Genomic DNA, 20,749 nt, shown 5'->3' on the forward strand with positions numbered 1-20,749 from the left:
CGATCCCTGGTACCAAAAAAAAAAAAAAAATAAATAAATAATAATAATAATAATAATTTTGATTTCAAATATCATGCTCTTTCCACAGACTCAGTGCCTTCTTTTGTACTTTCCCATGCATCTATAGACTCCCCTTAATGGGAATTTCATCTGAGAATGTAAGATCGTTATCCATCTTGAGCCACGCTACTGATGGGCAGCATCTTCCAGGGCTCTCAGGCTATTTCTCTACAGAATTAGTGATTTTATCAGAAATGTCAGGTCTGGTCTCAGATGACTGTTAGCAGAATAGGTTTAACAAACCACTAGCACGTCCATGGATAACAATGACACAATTAGTTCAAAATGTTAATATGCACTATAATAAAAGCTACACAGAAATTCAGAAAGGCCAGATGAATGCCTTGCAGCCACTCCAGTGCATCCCGGCTCTTTCAGTTTCTGTGAATTATTTACTCATTTGTTTTCTGGTGATGAGGAGGCTGTGCAGGATGTATTGTCACTTTAGATAGCACTTCAGCCGACACCATAAGAACTCTCCCATTCTGAGGGATCGCTCGCAGCTTTTGTTCGGCACTAGCATCCTAAATTTTAAAGTGAGGAAAATAGCATCAGATAAATCACAGGGTTGTAAAAGAACATCCCAATTTGTTCACAGTTTAACATTACTACTGTCAGGCAAAACATGTAAGACTCTTCTTTTTCATCCCTGGATTTGACTAACAAAGTGAACTAAGCACGCAGTAAAGTCTCCACGATTAAATGTGTATGATGGCTAAGAGAATAAAGCGCTTTCTTTATGTCTCTCCTATGAACCCACAAACACTGGAACATCCATCCAATCCACCCCACATTACTCTTCACTCAAAATGCCCCTTGATACTGCCAACTATTTTGCACATTGAACAGATCTGCGGAATTACATTAATAAATTCTCAGATGATGTTCTTATGGCCTGTTCCATCTATCAGTAGCATTTATTTCCTTTAGAAAAGGTTAAATTCTAAAAGCACTTTACATTGAAGGGAAAGTCTGATGTGGAATATATTGGCATGAAAACAAATCAGTCAGTTTCATTAAACGTACAGTCCAGATGGCTGGACATCTAAAACTGGCAAAAAGAATTTACCTTTTTGCAACCCATGGATGGTTGTATGAGTATATTTGGGCAGAAAGAAACCAAAAACAGTAAGAAAGTCATACAGATAGGGAGTTGCATGTAAATAGTTAATGGTTAAATTTAGCACTTGTATGTGGGTAAAAAAAAAAATTCATAACCTAAGGTCAAAATTTGCAATTCAAATTCAGTCTTGCCCCAACTCAGTTTTCTGAAAAAATTCACAGGGCAGGGGATCCAAATATCTTCTAGAGGGAAACTAAATTCATGGGCTGGACAATGGGCATCCCCCCAAACCGGTAATTCCATCACAGACTTACTCATCATGGAAGGTGGAGTGGCCATTTTAATACCGTCCATTGTATACAATGACAACACGTAAATGTCCAAGGATCTTAGAAGAATTTTAATTTAAAATAAACTGAAGCAATTTAAAATTTTCTAGTCATTTTGGTGCAAATGTACTCTGGAGGCCGTTATATTAAATTAAGTAAGCAAGCCACAGAAAGACAAATATCACATTATTTAACTTCAATATGCATCTAAAAAAAGATGACTCACAGAATGAGAGAATAAACTGGTGGTTACCCAGGCTGGTCAAAGAGTATAGGGATTCAAAAGTGTTGGTCAAAGAATATAAAAATTTAGGGAGGCAGAAGGAATAAGATTATGAAAACTATTGTGTAGCATGGTGATTACAGTTAATGATAGCATGGTACATACTTAAAACTTGCTAAGATGTAAATTTTAAGTATTCTTACAAGAAAAAAATAATGAGACAATACATATGCTAGTTAGCTGGGTTTAGCTACTCACAATATATGCGTATACATATCATATATATATAAATATATATATAGTTGTATCAGAATATATGCATATACATATCATATATATATAAATATATACATATATAGTTGTATATTATCATGAACAATTTTACAAGATAATATTTGTGAAAAATTAAATGAAATAGAATTCTACTTCCTTGTCCTCATAAATACATGTTGTCATATGGCCAATGTGTTCAAATATTTGTTTCTAAAATATGGTCAATACTATACCCACATTTTTATGTGCAGCAACTGCTGTCAAAGAAATATTTTGACTTTTGAGTTTACTTGTCTGAACTGATTGGGAGGCAACTGCCTCTACTAAGAAATAATTCTTTAAGTATTTAGAAGTTATAGTAATGATAACAGTATTACAGATTTGACCTATGATGGTTAGAGTTAATGAGCTATTTTTTTACTCTAAATGAAGCAAAATATGTATTTAGTAGAAATTAATTTGGGCATAGTGACACAGTCCCTGGCACTCTGGGAGGCTCACACAGCAGGATCACAAATTCAGGCCAACCTTGGCAACTTAATGACTTAGAAAACCCTATTTCAAAGTAAAATTTTTAGTTTGATGGAGATGTGGAGGTGTAACTAAGTGTGAAGGCCTTGGATTCAAACATTCACCTATCTGTGCATCCATCTGTCTGTCCATCCATCCATCTATCTATGATACTTTGACTCTTACTTGTTTGGGGGGCTAGTGATACACAGTAAAATGCCAACCACTGTCTTGCAATGCTGGGCAACAGCAGTGAGTTGTAGCTTTCAGAAGGTCACAAGATAGTGAGAGAACACAATGGATATGCTATGATATTCTACTGTCTTGCCAGGATTATTTGGATTTAGCTATTCAGTGGATTACTGAGACAGCACTTTATTTTAAAATAGGGTTTTTGTTAGATGATTTTGCCCAACAGTTGGATAATATATGCATTTTGATCCTATTTAAGGTAGGCTAGGCTAAGCTATGATATTTAAGAAGCTAATGATATTTTAAATTTATGATGGGTTTATAGGAATATAACCCCACTGAAAGTTGAGGGGCATCTGTTGTAACAAACTATTCTTTAGAACAAGAGAATGAGTCCAATCAAGGTGAGTAAATAGACACTATATGTGGTTCACCAGACTGCAATTCATCAGGTCGCAATTATATGACTCTCAGGGGCAGAATATAATAGTTTACAGGATATAATGAGATGTAAACAATTTCGTATCCTTATCACCACATACTGTACAACACAGAAGGCAATCAATAAATGTCCAATATTATTACACTGATACTGATTGAGGGATGATGTCACCTGGCTTTATCTCTGATAGCACTGTAGGTGTAATGCTAAATTATCAAATATTTCTAAGTATGTTCAACAGAAGACTTTCAGAATACATTTTTATTAGTGCCTATTAACTTTACAAAACATTAGGTTTCAATGTGGTATTCTGAAATATGTATGTAACAGTTTGATCCTATCAATTTCTATTACCTTCCCAACAGCAGGGTTTTCTTCAATATGTCTGCTTGCTCAGATATCTCCACTAGTTCAGCCTGGGAATGCTCCTGGTTCTTCAGAGGTTCAGTACCTCTTCAGGTATCAGGCAGTTTGGCAATGGCTCAGGTGGGACCTGAGTGCAGGTAGTGGACCTCTAAAGGCTTACCCACAATCATTTGCTTTCTCCTGCCAGAATATCCATAATCTTCCTGCATCTTTTTTCTGGGCTACATATCTTATGTCTCTCATCAGGGTGCCCAATAATCCTCTGTTTCCTTTTCCTACAATATCCACAATCCTTTGCTGTCTTACTCTTGTACTCATTACTCAACTTCCTCCTCTAGAAGCTCAGCATGAGTCTTCTACAGAAGGTACTAGACTGGCTACTCTGGAGGAAAGACTGCGATAGGTTAACAAAAACAAAAGACAAACAGAAAGCTTGATCATGGTAAGCGCGAAAAGTTAAGAATACAGCTGATTCTAAGACTCTGCGGTGAGGTGTTTCTCAACCAAAGCTGCCTATTAGCGCAGCCTGTGAAGATTATGAAAACCTTCAGGGTCAGGCCACAACCCATACTATTCAAATCAAAATTCGTGGGTCACAACAAGGGTATCAGTAATGTTTAAAACTCTCCAGATGACTTCCAGTGATAGCCAAATTTGAGGATCACTGGTACAGAAATGGGACTATGGGGCTTGGAATCAAAAGATTAAATTCACTACAGCCTGACTCACTCTCTGGCACTCAGAAAGTTGTCTGCCTGTTTGAAACTCAGTTTCTTTACCTGTGTGAACTGAAGCTTCTTTGCTTTTGCTTTTTCTTTCTTTTCTTTTCTTTCTTTCTTTTTTTAATTTTTGGTACTGGGGATTGAACTAAGGACCTTGTGGTTGTGAGGCAGGCGGTGGAAACACTGAGCTAAATCCCCAGCTCTGCTTTTGGTATTTTAAAAGCTAATGTGAGGATCAAATGAGATGATGCTGTGAAAGTACCCTATAAACAGTGCGACGCACATTAATTATTTTTGTGCCAATTTTCACTATTGATCTTCTTGGCTAATGCTAAATGTTCAGAAGCAAAGAGATAATACAATGAATAAAGAAAAATACAATAGCATTAGAGACATATAGTCACTGAAGAGAAATATTGCTCAACTTATATCTTAAATATATGTATATAAAATTATTTTGTAAATGCACCATAAAGATATTGTAATGGAAATGTTTTAAGATCATCATTTATAACTACAGCAGAGATTTACTAATTCACATTAAAGGATAATTTGGCTTTTGTGAGGAGAAATGGGTTTACTGTGTTTAGTTCATGTGGAACAAAATTTATCAGGAGACAGGATGGCAAACGAGCAATAAATATGCAAAAGATAAACTACATTTTGATACGCCTGTGAAACAATGGAATCCACCTGAGTGAAATCTTTGGCTGTTCATTTAAACAGATGTGAGAATATAAGCCACTGTAAGATCCAGTTCAGAAGCTTTGTTCATAAAGTCCATTCGAATTTGGTTTGATACATGTTTGACATACAGTAAATAGTACTGAGATAGCGGCCCTGGCCCCCACATTTATAGATGATAGTGACAGCCTCAGGTCTGGATCCTAAGAGAAAGGAGGAATCAGGGCCAAGAGAAGCTGCAATTTCTGTGTCATTTTGTATGCAGATAGCACTTGACAAACCATTAAAATGATAGCTATAATTTGCCTTTGCTACTTTTGTTTTTATTTCTGTAAACCTGTGCTAATTCCTAGCAGCTCCTTTTTCTGCTTCACTCAGGGGTGAAGTTTGACCCAGAATTAATCAGTGCAGAGAATATTAAGCCCCTCAGGAAAACTGCTTTCCTGTCTTCTTCTCTGAGTAACATGTCCCAAATTTCCACATCCTGGGAAGAGTTGGTAGAGCAAAACCTTTAGATTAAACTGGTTTATACTAATATGGGACTGACCCTCTGTAAAGTATTTGTGACCTTATTTTTCTCCTTGTAATGATGACAAAAGCATTTCAAAGAAACATTTCTAAGTGGAAAGATGTGGGTAGTAGACAGAGTGTGAAAAAGACAGATTTGGATAACAGGAGAGGATCGCACCATATAGGCCAGTCCTGCCTATGAATCTGACCTGAGTTGAAAGCTTCCAATGTATCCATATTTCTTGTAGTCTCATCACTTTCTCTAGTTCTGAAGCTTCAAATTTATAAAAACTCTTAAGGGACTGGCACAGAGGTAGGATAGGTGGGGAAGGGAAAAAAGAAAGAATCTGGCCTAAGAGAAAGAACAAATTAGGGCAAGCAAGTTATATATAAAAACGAGAATAGCAACCACTTATTGAATATTAGAATGTGCTCTGTCACATATTCTCTCTGATTTCTAAGTGAAATCGTGTCTGAGAAAGTACTTGGAAAAGAACAGCCTTTCCTTTTTGCCTCCTTGTACCCATTACACAGAAGAGAAAAATGGCATTCAAGTTATTAAAGTTGCCCAAGATGAAAAACCTAATTGAATGAGAAAAAATGGTGTTCATTTCCAGATTTGATCCTGGAACTTCTCATTTAATTCCCCCTGCACCCATTTGCCAGCAAGTATCCCTTCTTTAGTGTTTAGAACAAGGGGACCCTCTGAAAATGCATGGCATTTTAAAGCTGGGCTGTGACTCTTCTTTCATCAGAGTGTTTCCTCCCTGTATTAATCTCGATCCAGTCTTACATAGGGGAAGGAATGGCTGACAGATTCACATAGGCTGGGGAGAGGGCAAGACGAGTTCAGCAGTCTTCTCTACTAGCTCCATCCCTTCAGGGTCTGAGGAGATGGCAAAGCCTAGCACAAGGGGATGGGAGTGTCCGCTCCTGTTGAACAGTGGCCCAGATGGCACAGACCTTAAGTGAATTGGAAAGGACAGCTCCCCTGTCCTCAGTACATAGCAAGGTTAGCAATGGAAGAACGATCAGTGAACTTCCACTGGCTGCCCAAACACATTATGCCCTGTCAGTCAAACTTTTACAAATCTCCTCCCTGGCTCCTCCTCATGGAGATGGGCAGGACAGCAAAGATCTTCCAAGCCGTGAAGCTGACTGGCTCGTAGTACAGGCAGATATTTAGATCAGCTGGGGAAGGTTTTAAGCACATCAGAGACCTGGCTCAGCTGCTAGAGACTTTGTGGAATGGTTTTGAGTTAGAGTCCAGATAGGCCGAGAACCCTGTCATAGCCCAAGTCCTTGTTTTATTGGTGAGTGCTGAAGAAAACCTTTTTGGGATAGATTACCTTCTATAATCCCAGAAGGAGCTGTCCAGCACCCAAGCACAATTTTTGAAGCCTGTACCTGTTGGCTCAATGAATGCCTGAATCCTACAATGGCTTAAATGCAGACAGCAGGCCCCTGGCTAGACCATCTCCTCCATACCAACCCCTCATTTCCTCACCTCACTGTGCTCCACGTACAGACAAAAGCAGTAAGGACAAGATCCACAGCTCCAGTGTTACTGTGTAGGGGACATCTCAGTAACAAAAGCATTTCTCAGAAGGTACTTTGACTTTTTTTGTGTCCACTGTATCTTCTCATTCCAAAATGCTTGACTTTTTAATCCTAAACAGTTTTATCTGTATTTCATAAAACATTAAGAAGCCAAATCTTTTTTTTTTTTTTAAAGTCAGTTTTTTAAGCTCAAGCTAGTTAAGGTAGTAAGGTCAAAGTTCAAAGACTGATACCGTGATTTTACTCTGTTCAAATTCATTTCTTTTTTAAAAGAAAGAAATAACTCGTACGTCCGTTTAATAATCTAAAGTGCCCAAACTATTTACCCAAGCCACTTTCTTACAAAAGGGCAACATCTTTTGGATTCCACTCACAGGACCTCCTGACCTGAAGCACATACTGTGTATTCAAAATAAACCCTGGCCCTGTGCTGAGATGACATTGTGAAGTGTAGGGTTCATGGGGGCAATAAGGAGCTTACCTAGACCAAGAGAAGGTGCTCTTCCAGGGCACCTGCACAGGTTGTGTTTGTTTTAACAGAGAACCTACATTTTATTTTTACTTGGGAAGAATTCAGATCAGGGTCAACATATATCTAGAAAGTGCATTCATGTCTGTACACAGAATTCACGCAGAAACTGAGAACAAGAAATTGAGAACAAGAACAGAATTACTACACCAGAGCTACAAATTCCTAAGAAGCATGCAGGTAATTACTGAAATGTTCAGTGATATTATTTAAAACATCTCTATCCCTCCAAAAGTACATGATATGACTTTGGAAGCAAAAGGCAAGTATTCACTTTAGTTAGTGACCCAACAAGCAGCTGCTACCAAATGAGACTGCTGGAACTCATGGAATCCTGGGAAGTATCTCAGCAGAGTAAAAACATCATCAAGTCATCTTGTAGAGTAATTTTAGAAGGAAAAGGAATGCGCATCCTTAATGAAGGGCAATACTTTAGGCTGTGCTGACTCTAACCATAGACTCTGGATTTGAGAGATCCTGACTTCTTTAACTGAACGTAACATGAATCAAAGGCATTGCTTTAAAAAAGGAAAGAAAGAACAGTGCTTCCTCAAGGAGCAGTTTCAGGACTATGAAGCCTACCACACAATTAGAATATCTCCTTCATCACCATCAGCATCTCAGCAGCAACACAAAGCTCACACCGATTCAAGGGAAAGGCCAAATTTCTTTTTTCTTTCTTTTTTTCCAGTACTTGGAATTAGAAAAGGCCACATCTCTTTTTGCGGGGAGGTTTGTTTGTTTTTTGAGGGATTCACTATGTAGTTGAGACTGACCTGGAACTCACTATGTAGCCCAGGCTGGTCTCCATCGCACAGCGATCCTCCTGCCTCAGCCTCCTGAGTGCTGGGATTACAGGTGTGTGCCACCACGCCCAGCTAGGGCCACATCTCTTGAAGAAGAATAACACTACTTGCGCCTTCCTTAGATTATAGACCACAGACAATGGCACTCAATAAAAATGTTATATTCTAATTGTGTGTGATTTTATAAATAACTCTGTCACAACTTCACCACTCTATTAACAAAGAGGATTCTAGGTCAGTTTTTCCATCTGGTATATATGCATACTCACTAAATATACTTCCTGATGATCTCTGTATTTGCATTTGTTTACTACATTTTGTTTACATTCAAAAAGGAAAAGAAAAAAAAGGAAACATTTTCTAAATGGCTTCTATAATTACAGTGAGATTCTTTAAAGAGTGCACTTTCTTCCCTAATTAGCTGCCAGAGTACTTACTGAAAAAAACTACTGTGTGAGTAAGAATCGGTACGGATGAATACAGCATATGCTGGAGTGAGAACTGGGCTCCAAACTTCACCCCAGCTACATTTTCTCCTTTGTCAAATAAGGGGAAAGTTTATGGTGGGAAAAGAGGGTGTCGAAGTACCTCACTCATTCCCAGCACAGATCTGCGGACCAAAGGGATCAAAATGATCCTCAAACTTGGAAACAAGAAAACCAAGCTGAGTTCCAAGCTTCATCATTTTAACTCAGAAGATTTAAGCAACTGCCCAGTTAGCTAATTGTGTTCGGAGATTCCGAGCCTCAGGCAGGCTGGAAAGAACTGGAAAAGGGAACTTTATAGAACCTGAAAACCATTAACACTTCAGATTTCCATTCTGTTCTGTGCATGAGAAAAGTGCTATTATGACAGAAGTTTGGAAAATTGACATTTTTATACTAGAGATATTACTTTGTACAGGATCTTTCTTAGGAAAAGTATCTTTTATAGTTGACTCTTTAGTAATACAGTGTGTGAACCCTAACTTTTTATGCGTGGCATAAATTTTTTGATTTGTGTGAAGTATATTTAAAATCACTAGGGAGAGAAGGAAGTGATATTTAAAGTAAAACATTTTCAAACTCTTCTAAGAATTGTAATTTGAGGAAAATTCAAATCTCTCCCAGGTTGCTAGTCTTGAGTTTTCATGAGGAACATCCCAGACCCCATGTCACGTAGGTATTATTATATCTATTTATTTGTCTGTGCCTCTCTGTCTAATGATTGACAAGTTTTAGGATAACAGAAAAAGATACAGTTCCTCATGCTTAGTCACCTCTGACAGTTCTTTGGAAGAACTATTCAAGGAAAAGTAATTCTGAAGTTCAATTAGATCATATCAAATGGAAATAATTTGGTAGCATACTAGATTGTTTTCGATGAAGAATAATGGATCGACGATTGAGCACAGTCCATCTTTGAAAATTACAAAGCAGGACTCAGAAAACACATTATCTTGGATTTCTCTAAGAAGGGAGAATAAAAGAGGCGAAGTTAAACTTGGGCACTGTTGCAATTTTGCTGATCAATGTTTCTAATTCACTCTACTTTTCAGTGAGAAGAGGACTCACTGAATCTTCTGGCAAAATTTCTGCACTCCATTCCCACAGTAACCTCCTCTGCCAGTTAAAGGGTGCACAGGCACTCAGGGGACCTAACACTGCATGTGACTTTGGGTAAGCCATTTAATCTCTCTGAGTGCCTCGGTTTCCTTTTCTGTAAAATAAGGGAATATAATAGTAACTCTTCCAAAGTGCTCTTGTGAAAGCTCAATGAGTGCATCCTTGGAAAACAATGAGGGTACGATTGGGACAGGATAAGTATTCAGTAAATGTTGGTTCTATCGTGTATTTATCTGGGCCTCACCGGCCTGTGAACAGAAATGTCAAAGCCCTACAATTCTCAGACCAAGAGAAAGCCTAGAAACCATGGTTTTTTAAGGGTGGCCCTTGACTTAGCACACATTTGAGTTATTAGAAATATTTTTTAAAAGGCATAATCTACAGACTAAGAAATTTCCCATAAAAATCTGAACTTTCAGCTCCTTTTGAAACATGTGGCCATCTCTGCACACCGGCGTGTACTGCAGTGGCAGGTCAACTGCATCTGCATAGCTGGGTTGTGGCTGCCCCCTGTAGATCAGACAGAGGCTCTCCAGTTTGCCTCAGTTCCCAACACTCCTGCTTCTCTGGCATTAAACCACCTGTGGATTACTATAAAATGCCTTTCAAAAGCAAAGCTTCAGCCTGTCAATGAAAGCAAATGAAACCATCCCTCATATTTATTTCATTAGAAGTGGATAAATAGAATAATCCTATGGAAGGCCCTTAGTTTTCTCATATCTGGCCTATTTGAACTACACTATTGGTGACTGAAATCATTTACATTTGTTCTCCCTAGTTCAGTCTCAAATCTCTATTTTTTAATACACGGGAAACAAGGATCTCATATAGTTTAAATAAGTGCCTGAGATCCCAAGTCTTGTTAGCTGTAAAAACTGTTTGTATATGTAGGTCTTTTCCAGTTAACTATCTCCATTTGCCTAGCCACATTTTTTTTTCTCATGCATGAATCAGTCAATGTGATTCAATTAACATTTTATACAGAAAAATGGAAACAAGTGGACGCATATCCGCCTCAGTGAGGACGCACAGAAGGTAGCTAGGGACACAAGAGGCCAGTAGGGGGTGATCTGTCATTAGTGCTGTGATTATCCACATATAAAGCTGCCTGGGTGCACACACCCTGACAGATGCAGCTGAAGGAATAAGGTCCCTCTCCAATCAGCTGCTGTATATCACTGATGCACAGCTAAGAAAACAAAACACCCAGAGAGAATGAGCTGGAAAACTAAACAAAGCAGGAGGGAAATGGATGTCTCTGACTCGGGCTCCTCTAAAGACAATCTTTTCAGGTCTTGTATTTTTTCCTTGAAACAAGACTGTTCTAGGTGCACATGACACCTTCCTTACACATAATGACTGTGTGTCTATTACTCAGAGGCTTGTCTCTTACACAGGGGAAATGAGAATCAAATACCTTGGGGCTTATTATCTTACATCGGTTTGCTTTCATTAACTTTTTTTTGTATTTTGAAACAGCAAGTTTGAAACCTGGGATTTTAGACTATGCCCACTTTTCATCATACCATCAAAATATTACCAAGATAACTGCTCTAATTAATTCCATATATCTTATCTAGGAATATCTGTAACTTGTTTTTGGATCTACCACACAGCATCTACCAGAATTGAAACAGAGCTCTGTGCACTCGATATTAGGATAAGCATAATAACATTTATTTTGGAGACTGCCAGGGCAAATGAAGGAGATTCATTTTGTCCTAGTTCTTTGTAATGGGTAAAACACCACATGTATGTATCCTGGCCATCAGACTTGGTCCAAAAGCGTTGAGACATAAAATGTTCCGAGGAAGGAAGGCCACAGGGATTATGAAGAAGCTCGTGACTCTTGTGTCCATTCGAAGAGAACAATTAAAAGGAAAGTGGGTTATTTAAAAACATGTCCTAGGCAGGGGAAAGGCTTTCCCGAAAAAAAAATGCAGTAGTTCAGTGGCCTACACCAGTGATGGCCAACCTCTTAGAGATGAGTGCCCGAACTGCAGCCCAAAACCCACTTATTTATTGCAATGTGGCAAAACTGAAATTAAACCTGAATACTGAGACTTTAGGTTAGAAAAAACAACTCATACATTAATATCTTTAGTCTTAAAAAGTAAAAACAAATAACATGCATGCCACAGGTTCACCACCATTAGCTTGCACCCTTGTGTTCTTGGAACTTGTGTGAGCTTCTATATTGGCTTCTGTCATTGTGTCCAATACATGTGATTATTTGCCTTCCTTCTTTACCCTACAGATGCTTATAAACTGGATCTATGCCAGGCATTTTGAATGATACTGCTAGGCCACTGAGTACTTCCAAGGGTGACAGAAGAAACGACCACCCCCTCTCCATTCCAGAGACAGCCACCCACAACCATATCCCTGTTACCTAGTGAGATGTCCCCTCACGTAGGAAAAAGGACTTTGTAGATTTGATAAAGTCAATGACCGTGAGGTAAGGAAATTATCCTGGATTGTTTAGTTGGTGAGAACCAAGTCAGAAGAGTAGTTGCAACGACAACAACAGAGAACGCAATGATGTTTTAAAGATGAAAGGAAGGGCCACAAGTAAAGAGGGGCTAGATTCTAAAAATACTTGTTCCTGAAGCCTCCAGAAAGAATGTGGCTCTTCCAATACAATGTTTTAAGACTTCTGAGTTCTACAGCAGTAGGGGAATAACACGTGTTTTGTTAAACCACTAAATTTGTTGTAGCAAGTGGGGCATAATATATTCTGGTGAGAAAGTGGAGTAACTGCCATAGGGATGAATGAGTGAATGGATGGATGGATGATGTGAAGTCTACACAGAAAAGAAAAGAGGCCAGATCGAGGCCGCAACTTGGGGAATAACCGGCTAGGTAACCTGGGCCTATCATTTAATGTCTCCAGAATTCTGCAGAATCAGATGTGATGCTGCAGAGTCAGATCCAAGTCTCTTCATTACTTCCTGACTGCATTTTCCAGCAAGTGATCATAGCTTAGCCCACACCCACAGCTGCGAGATGGGTCATGACAGTTCCTCCTACACAAAGTTATTGGGCACACTGAATGAGCTCTAGTCTCAGATATGACTATTTGATGGGGCTCCACACTAGGCAAACCAGAAACCGTGGCCACATAAAAATGTCACTAGTATTACTTCACATAAAAAATTTGAAATCATGCAAATTCTCCAAATTAAAGAAAATTCAAAACTACACAGTGTCAAGGCTAGTAAATTGTAAAGCATTTAGAACCACATGGTAGGATTGCCATGGCTCATGAATAGAAACAAGCATCATTCTTTGGGAGAATCTATGTTGAATTATGCAAGTTATAAGTCATACAAGGGTCATATCAAGTGAGATCTTCAGGAACACTCTCATTTAACAAAATAGAATCACATTCACTGCATGCAAATCAATTATCATGGGACTGGAACACAAAGTTATTATCCTGTTATTTTATTAGTTCAATGATAAAATCCTCAGAACAAACATCGCTACCACAGTGGAAAATGAAACAAAGTCCAGATTTCCTAATGGCCTAAGCTTTACATGGGCCTCTAGTTCCTTCAGATAAATTCTACAGGTTGGAAAATCTGAGTTGTTTATTAGTAATATTATGAAGCAAAAAATTCTCCAGTTTTGTCCATAACAAAGACTTTAGTTCTGGGAAGGAAATTTCTATGAAATTCACCTGTTCTGCTATGTAAATCTTGCATAATGCATTTGCCTACCATGAGACTATAGTGGTTAAGTGTAATTGTGTCAACTTCAACTTGATTGGCTGGGGAAATGCCTAGGGATTAGTAAGTGAGGATTCTGGCTTCTGGGTGTGCCTGACTGAATCACAGAGGTTTAACTTTGGGTACTGTACATGGTCCCTGTCCTCTCTTCTCTGGCACTTTCCCCTGCTCTGCATTCCCAGCCACCATGGAGCAACCAGCTTTACTCCACCGTGCCCTTCAACCATGATGCTGTCCATGGAATAAATCCCCAAACCATGCATCTAAATTAAGCGTTTCCTCCGCTAAATTGTATTATTGGATATTGCGTCCCAGGAATGGGAAAGTTGACTGATACAAAACCATATTTAGAACACTGGAATTTGTGAGGTACAAAAGACTTCCTGAGAACTCAATGCTATCCACTATACTTTATCTTTTCTTTGTTCATAATTTTCTATCTTGGCTTCTGTCATTTTGAGAGACAAGGTTTTGAGGAGTGCAAGGGGACAAGGTCTTGAGGAGCACATACTGAAAGTACAATAAATGTACATACAATGTATAAATGAAATTTATCACTCATGTAACCCATGTGCCTCTCCCCCAGATGACAGATAAGGAGCCTAAGGCCAATTAGAACAATGAACATCCCTCTGCATAACATTAATTTGATGTGAATAACAATCTTCTTTGTAGAGAGAAGAGCTGATTTCCCTAAACAAAGAGATGACTTTATAAGAGGAAACAGTTCTAAAACATATTTTTATCAGTATATGTGCTTTTGAAAGTTTACTTTTTCTTAGAAATGGGTTCTAAGGATCTTTTTTTGTTTGTTTGTTTCCATTAACTTCCTCTGGGGAGCATAAGTCAACTGTTTTTAATGTGTATTCACTAAAGACGGAGAGCACTAGTCCCGCCTTCATGAGGCAGCTCCACATACTTTTCAGGAGTCAACTATTGAGGGCAGAACCTTCTAATAACTAACTATGCTGAGATCTCATAGCTCTGTATAGTAGTCTGACTTTTATTATCAGGTTCTTCTGAGGCCTCTTCTTAACATAACAGGTTACAGAACCCTGAACTCATGGATTCAGGTATTCTGATGGCAAAATTATCTTTAACTGATCAGTTTCTATGCTTGCCTCCCCAAGCCCTCTTTTTTGTCCAGTATAGGGACTTGAACCCTCACCTGGCCTTTTCAATGAGCCATGTCCCAGTTCTTTTTTTTTTTTCTTTTCTGTTTTGTTGTTGTTGTTGTTTTGTTTTTCTTTTTTTCTTTCTTTTTTTTTTTTTAAAGACAAGGTCTCACTGAGTTGTGCAGACTGGGCTTGAACTTATGATGCTCCTACCTCAGCTTCTTAAGAGTGCTGTAATTACAGGAATGTGTCACCAAGCCCAGCTCCCTCTCGCTTTTTAACATGTTTACATTGGGGCTGTAATTTGTAGTCTCATTACTGGGCAGCTTGAACCACTGGAGGTACATGTATGACTGCCATGAATGGCTGTGCCATTTCTACCACTAGTGGTTCAAGCCACCCAATGGGAGAGTCATACATGTATCACTTGTACTTCAAGGCAGCAAGAACATGTTGACCAATAAAAAACTACTCCTACTTCACAACCTAGTGATAACTTCAGATTTCTGCCCATTTCCTTCCCTTCTTTAGCTTTCTTAGTTTACCATGCACAGTTGTACAGTAAATGTTGGGTCTGTTATTTGTCATTTTCAATAAAAGCCCTAAATATATCTGTAATATTCCTGTGCTATTTCTGTTGTGTATTTCCTTTTTCCAGCCTGCCAGAATCTTCTCATCTATGTGTCCAACTGGGTCCATACTCAGATTAGATATCCTGCTTTCTAGACTAGTCACCTTTGCAGTGTCAAAAGACCATGAGATAAGGGCAATTAAGAGATGATGGGCTGCCACTGTCTCCAGTGCAAGGAAGGCCTGCTCGGCCGCTCCCTCCCCTGCCGGCACTGCCAGCACCATCTTCAGCACCAGGAAGGTAGCCACGCGGGCGCCCCTGAACCCACCCCCCTGCCCACTTACACACTTTCAGACCTCCTGATTGTGCTAGTCTTTAGATCTTCTCTGTAGGGGCACAGATGGTCATAAAGGATATTTTCCAGAGCTCCCAACTTTGAACATCTTTAAAGAAGGGGCAGAGGAAACCTGTAGTAGAACTGAGTGGAATTCAACCCTTCAGGAGGTCGGGGAACTCAATCTGGGACTTGCAGCCCAAGGTCAGTCTGTGTCGTGGGGTTCTGCCACCAGCTAGCTGAGATCAGGGGACTTGGTTCTGCACATGGCAGTGCATGTTGTATATTATGACAGCAGTGATATAGTCTGAAAGAGGCCCTTCAAACTCATTTTTTTCTTTCTTTTTTTCATTCCACACTACAAATTCTCTTTTTTTTTTCCTGCCCTCTTTCTCTAACTCAATCTCTTGCTCCACCATATTATCCCTCATCTCCCTTTTTGTTTCTGCCCCTGTCCTAACTCAGATTTCTTATTTGTTTTCCCTCTTTACGTTCTTTTCTTATGTCATTCTACCTCACTCAGGGGTTATTATACTTCTATTCTGTTTACCCCTTTTGAATTTAACAGTTTCCTGATGATTATGTAGTCATTCTATGTCTTCTGGCTTCATGTGAAACCTTCTCTAATTCTTTTACTTATCTACTCCTCTTGTCCTAACTCTGTCTTAAACCCCCTTTCTAAATGGTAAATATCCTTATTGAAAAGTTTATTCACTGCAAACATATTTTGGATTGCTTCTTGATTTTAATTTAATTCATATGGTTTGAAGGTGATAGACTGATGACTACCACAAGTGGTCAGTTTGCAAGTTGTGCTTGATCATATTGTGGTGCTGATTGTATCAATTAGGATAAAGGATTGTGATGGATTCAATGAGCTGTTTTCTTCAGTATCATGAAAATGAGAATGTGTATGAGTCATTAGAGACCCATGGGCTGAAGCCCAACTATACCAGGAAGATTTAAGTAATAACCTAAAGGTTAAACTAAGGACAACCCAACAACAACAGTAAAAATGAGAAAATGCTTAAGCAAGATACAGGGACAAACTTCCAGTTCACCAATGGCAAAGAGTGGGGCAAATGAGGATGAAAAGTCTGACAGTGAACCATCAGGACACCCTGAACTCAAAGCACAGAAAGTAACAAAACTGATCAATCAGGCTCTACAGAAATTTAAAACAGAAGTAATTTCCCAGATAATCATAGAGATGATGAGCAAAATGAAAGTTATACTTTGAGACTCTAGAACAGAAACTGAGAGGAAAATAGATGAGCTCAGGACCACGATAGAAGCCATGAATGTCCAGCATAAGAAAAAAATGGAAATGATAAATGCCCAATATAAGAAATGGAATCCATAGGGCAGATTCAAGCAGATATCCAGGAGATTAAAAACTCCATTGAGAGTGTTTGCAACAGAATGAAAGAGTCCGAAGATAGAATCTCAGATATAGAAGATAAAATTGCAGTCAGTGACCATGAAAAGAGAGGTCTCTTGAAAACAGTAGGGGATCATAAGAAATTGATCCAACAACTCTTAGACAATGCAAAGAAGAATAACATAAGACTGATAGGAATTCAAGAAGTAGCAGGAGAAAATGCAAATGACTTAAAAAAGCTGTTCACAGAATTAATTATAGAAAACTCCCAAACAGAGGGGAAGAATTTGACATACAGATAAGTGAGGTATATAGGACTCCAACTAGCCGTGATAAAAAAAAATCTACACCTAGACATATAATAATCAAGATCCCAAAAACCCAACAGAAGAACAAAATACTACAAGCAGTAAGTGATAAGAAACAAATCACATGCAAAGGAAAGCCCATTAGAATCACAACAGACTTTTCAACACAAACCCTTAGGTTAAGGAGAGTTCTAAAAGAAAACAACATCCAACCTAGACTGATGTATCCTGCAAAACTTTCTTTCAAAATGGATGGGAAAATAAGATACTTCCATGACAAAGAATGCCTAAGAAACTTCATGAATACCAAACCAGCACTACAAGGAATTCTAAACAATATCCTAGAAAAAGACAATGAAGGTAACAACACAATGAGGTCCAACAGTGCAAATCAAATAGGTAAGGTAAGAAACTAAAAGGAGGAGGTGAAAAAAAACATGACAATAATAAATTAGTACCTATCAGTTATAACCATCAATATCAATGGCCTCAATTCACCAATCAAGAGAAATACACTGGCAGAATGGATTAAGAAGCAAAATCCAATAATATGTTGTATACAAGACACACCTAGTGCAAAAAGAAGCCCAAAGACTGAAAGTGAAAGGACAGAAAACTTCATGCAACAGGAGCCCAGAAAAAATCAGCGATAGCAATCTTATTCACAGACAAAGTAAATTTCAAAACTAAACTGATTAAAAGAGACAAAGAAGGCTACTACATCCTTGTGAAGGGAACAATTCAAGAGGAAGAGATAACAAATAATTCATTTTCAATCTACTGAGTATGTTAGAAAGCACATATGCTCCTTTTCTCTTTTCTTTTTCTTTCCCTGGTGCTAGGGATTAAACTCAGCACATTTTTCTGGCTAGGCAGGTGCAGCACTACTGAGCTAAATCTCAGGCTTTACATTTCATATTTTTAAAATTTATCAACACATTAATCTTTGTCTTTATATGTTGGTCTACCAAATTGATGAGTTATTTTGGTTCTCATTTTCTTTGCTTTTTTATTTGAGAATTTATGAAATCTGTATATATGAGTAGTATGAAAAGTATTAAGGTCCATCCGTCATTCTCCTCTCTCATCTCTCTGCCTTCTGCAAACTTCCTCTTCTGTCACTACAGCTTGTTTGGTTGGAAATTTGTTAAGACAAATTTTGTCATGTTATCTTTGTACTTATTTTCTACTGATAATGAATATTAATTTTTAAGTAAATTTTATCATAACTATACTTAAATAAATGGATAATAAATCATTAATATCATTCAGTATCTGGTACATATTACAAATTCTCCAACTGCCTCAAAGATATTTGCTTTGCTCAAATCGCACAAATCACAAACATTCTACACATCACTGCACTGTTTTATTATACCAAAGTATATATTGTATTGTAGAACATATGCATTGTAAATATGTGTGGGGGGTATGTTTTTACACATATGTGTGCACTATTAAATGAGAAACATGGTCATGAATGGGGTAGGATTTTGCACATTTGGCATATCTATAGTTTTTCTGGAAACCTTATGATTTCTCTAAATTAGATGCTTGATTTAAGTCATAGTCATTTGTTTGGGAAGAATATTACATATGTATTGATGTTAAATTATATCATTATGCTTATAAAATATAATAAAAATAAGTATGGGATATAATAAAAAAGAAACAGAAAAATCTGATCTTAAAAATGTGAACTCTTTTAGTTGTTTTTGGATTTCAAATATAAGTAAATTTCTTTTCTGTGGGAAGTTTTGTTAGAAAATGTAAGTGATACAATCAACAAGCATATGATATTTATCAAATTAATAAAACCAAGGAGTTTATAAATCATAAAATTTTGAGGACAGTTTCTCAACTATAATATGTAACTTTGTTTTATTTGTAAATACAATATTTCAAAAATATATGAAAAGAAAATGAGAAAGAACATATGTTTGAAGATCATATCAAACTAATCATATATTTGGATTATCAGTCTGTTGCATAAATTTTTGTTTATTTCATATCCTTTTTTGCTGTCATATATATGTATATTTGAAATTTTTATTTAGTGTCTTCAGTTCTTGTTGTCATGTATGTTTACAATCTTTAATTTAAAAAAAAGAGATGGTAACTTCTTACTTTATTATCTTTTACCTCTTTAGAGTTCATACCATCAGGTACAAGAACCTTGAGCATCACTTACAAGCCCAGATCTTATTCAGCTCTTCCATGCAATCTTGATGTCATCATCAAACTCTGTGTCACACCAGGCCATTTCTCAGTTACTTTTAGCTTCTTAGGGCCCAGAATCCACTGTGAAGATATGTACCACTGTCCCTTTAACTAGCCTTCCTGTTACCTGGAACACATTACTTGTTCTCTACTCTTCAGCCTCACTTCAAATGTTCTACCTCTGGCAAGTATTCCTCAGCTCCTCAAACAGGATGGATGCATTACTCTCTCTCCACAGACACCGCTCCTATAGCCCTCACCATAGGATTCTGCAGTGTTATACTTCTAGGTCTCTGCTTCACCACATTTTCCTATGAACAAATTTAGGATTGACTTCAAAGCAAGAGTTCAAGAAACAAATACCTTAAATAATCATGTGTATAATGTCTCAAACCAGAAGCGGCTGGGTGACAAAGAAAACAAGCTGACTGGTTCCCAGCCAAGAGTAAGGAATGTGGTGTATGTACCTGGTAGACCAGTATACTAACAGTTTCTTCTTTGTTCTGCTGTGGCGATCCTTGACTCTGCAATAGATTTCGCACTGTTTCTTCCATCCTGAGAAACAAAAATTTAAAGAATTTCTTAAAGAAGGATTGTCTTTATCATGGGTCTATTCCAGTTAGTAGACATCACTTTTTAGTATGTATTTTCTAAGTTTACACCAGGAAATGTCTTTTCTCTTCCCTCTCTTTTGTCCCTATTTTAAAAACCTGTCAAGAACTCATCTATAATCCTTCAGAATGTATGTCTCCAGGTTCATTTTCTTTGTCATTCAGGTCCCCATCCATGGCCTTAGATATCTGTACTCATACACATATCTCCCAATATCTGTCTTCGCGTCCAATCTCTTTTAATTCAATACAATGTCTGCACATTCATCTTCCCAAAACACCACTTTGATTTTTCAAAATCAATTTTCAAAGTTAACAGATATTACATAAATGCATTCTCTCCATTAATGCAGTCATTTCTTTCCATGGTGGTCTTCCTATGTCAGCACAGAAAGATTTACTTCATTCTTTTCAACTGTTTCTTAGTACTTCATGGTGTCAGTGCTCTATATAGGGTTTAACAATTCTTCTTCTGGTGGAATTAAAATGGTCTACATTTTTTTACTACTTCAAATAATCAAAATATTTATACATGGATCTTTGAACACATTTACGACTATTGCTACAGGTTTTACTATATTATATGTCATAATCCTAATTTTTCA

At 37.8% G+C, this 20,749-nt stretch overlaps 1 protein-coding gene across 10 annotated transcripts in view; it reads right to left on the reverse strand.

Annotated features, from left to right (window-relative positions):
- The window catches only part of Nckap5 (NCK associated protein 5), an 855,349-nt gene that overhangs the window by 292,084 nt on the left and 542,516 nt on the right, over nt 1-20,749 (reverse strand). For all 10 annotated transcript variants that reach the window (XM_010606203.2, XM_010606202.2, XM_033757250.1 and 7 more), the window contains one exon: nt 20,001-20,088. In XM_010606203.2, coding sequence (XP_010604505.1) covers nt 20,001-20,088 — 88 coding nt within the window. The remainder of the gene's footprint in view (nt 1-20,000; nt 20,089-20,749) is intronic.

This window comes from Fukomys damarensis, unplaced genomic scaffold (genome assembly GCF_012274545.1).
Source record: "Fukomys damarensis isolate Sample0158 unplaced genomic scaffold, DMR_v1.0_HiC HiC_scaffold_29, whole genome shotgun sequence".
Lineage (NCBI taxonomy): Eukaryota > Metazoa > Chordata > Mammalia > Rodentia > Bathyergidae > Fukomys > Fukomys damarensis.